This window comes from Brachyhypopomus gauderio, chromosome 1, assembly GCF_052324685.1.
Source record: "Brachyhypopomus gauderio isolate BG-103 chromosome 1, BGAUD_0.2, whole genome shotgun sequence".
Lineage (NCBI taxonomy): Eukaryota > Metazoa > Chordata > Actinopteri > Gymnotiformes > Hypopomidae > Brachyhypopomus > Brachyhypopomus gauderio.
This window is the reverse complement of record NC_135211.1, coordinates 39731772-39733643: the sequence shown is the minus strand read 5'-3', so window position 1 is coordinate 39733643 and position 1872 is coordinate 39731772. Positions and strand designations below refer to the sequence as shown.

General features: G+C 40.9%; 1 protein-coding gene across 1 annotated transcript; it reads left to right on the top strand.

Annotated features, from left to right (window-relative positions):
- The first annotated feature begins 202 nt into the window (after window positions 1–202).
- On the top strand, window positions 203–1653 carry LOC143520333 (aerolysin-like protein). Its single transcript, XM_077013559.1, has 2 exons — window positions 203–284; window positions 471–1653. Exon 2 carries the CDS (start codon window positions 492–494, stop codon window positions 1440–1442), a length of 951 nt encoding a protein of 316 aa, XP_076869674.1. The 5' UTR covers window positions 203–284; window positions 471–491; the 3' UTR covers window positions 1443–1653.
- The last annotated feature ends 219 nt before the right edge of the window (window positions 1654–1872 follow it).

Sequence of the window (1872 nt, the reverse complement as noted above, 5' to 3'; positions counted from 1 at the left end):
CATATCTCCGTCCAAACTGCAAGTGTGGACAGATACACGACGGTCTTGTCTCTCCGTTCTTATATCTTGCATTTTGTTTTTAACTTTTTTTCCATTTATCTTGCATATCTACAGAAGCCCCTTCTAACATCAGACCCCGCCCACTTCATCAAACCCTGCCCACTTCATCAGACCCACCCACTTTTTCAGACCCCGCCCACTCTTTCTGCTGTTTAAAAGACCATACAGTGTGCAGCTGCCTCAACACACAAGACTTTTTTCCAGCCTCTATTCACAACTTTCCTGTAAGTATGTCTACTGTTCTGAATGTAGTGGTGCATGTCATTTAAAACTCATAATGTTTAAATTGTTTATAGATAAACCAGTCATTATTGCTAATTGTACTAATCATTCTATTATTGTGTATTTATAGATAATGTGTGCTGAGGCCAAAGGACATATTATACTGTTATTGTCTTTGTGTTTTTTAGGTTTGTATTAAGAGCAAGACCATGTCATACCTGGCTGACATCCACACTATCGGTGGAGACGGAGGTAGTAAGTTTAACTTCAATGGTATTGACAGTGGATCCACCCTGACAAAGCTGTGGGTGTGGGCCGGAGGGTGGCAGATCAAAGCCATTAAGGTGTGGCTTTCAAATGGGCAGAACAAACAGTTTGGAAATCCTGATGGGAAATTTCACGAATTTACATTTGAATACGGAGAGCATTTTACTTCCCTGTCACTGTGGGGAAATGGAGCTGGATCACGTCTGGGTGGTATCAAGTTCAAGACCAACCGCCCCCAAGAGTTTTCTGCATATATGACAGAATGGGGCCTGAAAGACGAATATCCAATTGATGTTGGTTCTGGAATCTGTATGGGAGTCACAGGGCGATCAGGTTCAGACATTGACTGCTTAGCCTTCATGTTCATTAACACCATCAAGTCTACTGTGTTAACTGATGTGAATTATACCACACTACATGATGTGATACCCAAGGTGGCGGTTCAGGAACTCGAATCCAAGACTTACACCAACAATACTAGTCTGGTGCAAGTGTCCACAATAGAAACCTCAACAACAGTCACCAAAAAGTCTTCCTGGTCTCAGACCAATAAGTTTCAATTCAACTACCACTGTGAAGTTAAGGCAGGCATTCCTAAGGTTGCTGAAGTAAGTGGTGGGTACAGTTTTACTTTGGGACTTGAAAGCACTTATAGTTTAGATAACACTGTAGAGAAAATGGAGAAGTTCTCTTTCCCTGTCAGCGTTGCCCCAGGGAAAACAGTAACTGCAACTATCACGATTGGCCGGGTCACTGTTGATCTACCTTACAAAGGCACAGTGCAGATTACCTGCTTCAACGACAGTGTTCTGAAGTTTCCCGTTAGTGGGACCTACAAGGGGGTCACTTACACTGCTGGAAAAGCAGAATATACGGAGACTTCGGAGGCTTAGCACAGTCCTAATTGATTTGTTAATGGTTTTTTTCTACAAAGAAATTAATACATCATTGATTATACTATTCAGTTATGCAATGTTAATGAGGACTCTGTGTGGAAAATTGTATGTGATAATTGTTAAACAACATTTGAGGAACAACAAATCTGTCACTGCACAAATAATAAATAAAAAAATAAAATAAGTTATAACAATTGATAAATAAAGCATTTTGAATTCAAACACTGAAATTGCATAGTTGTTTCTACTATGTGTGACATTTCATTTTGTGTAAACTGTGTTTGTGTAACTTTGAGGAGCTAAGAGGCGCAGACAGATGCTGAGGACAGCAGGATTATTAACTGGGGTGCTAACACACAACCCTAGTTGCTTCTTCCAGCCGAGCCGTACTTACCCCGAGGGTACGAGAATAGTGAGGCATAATCAC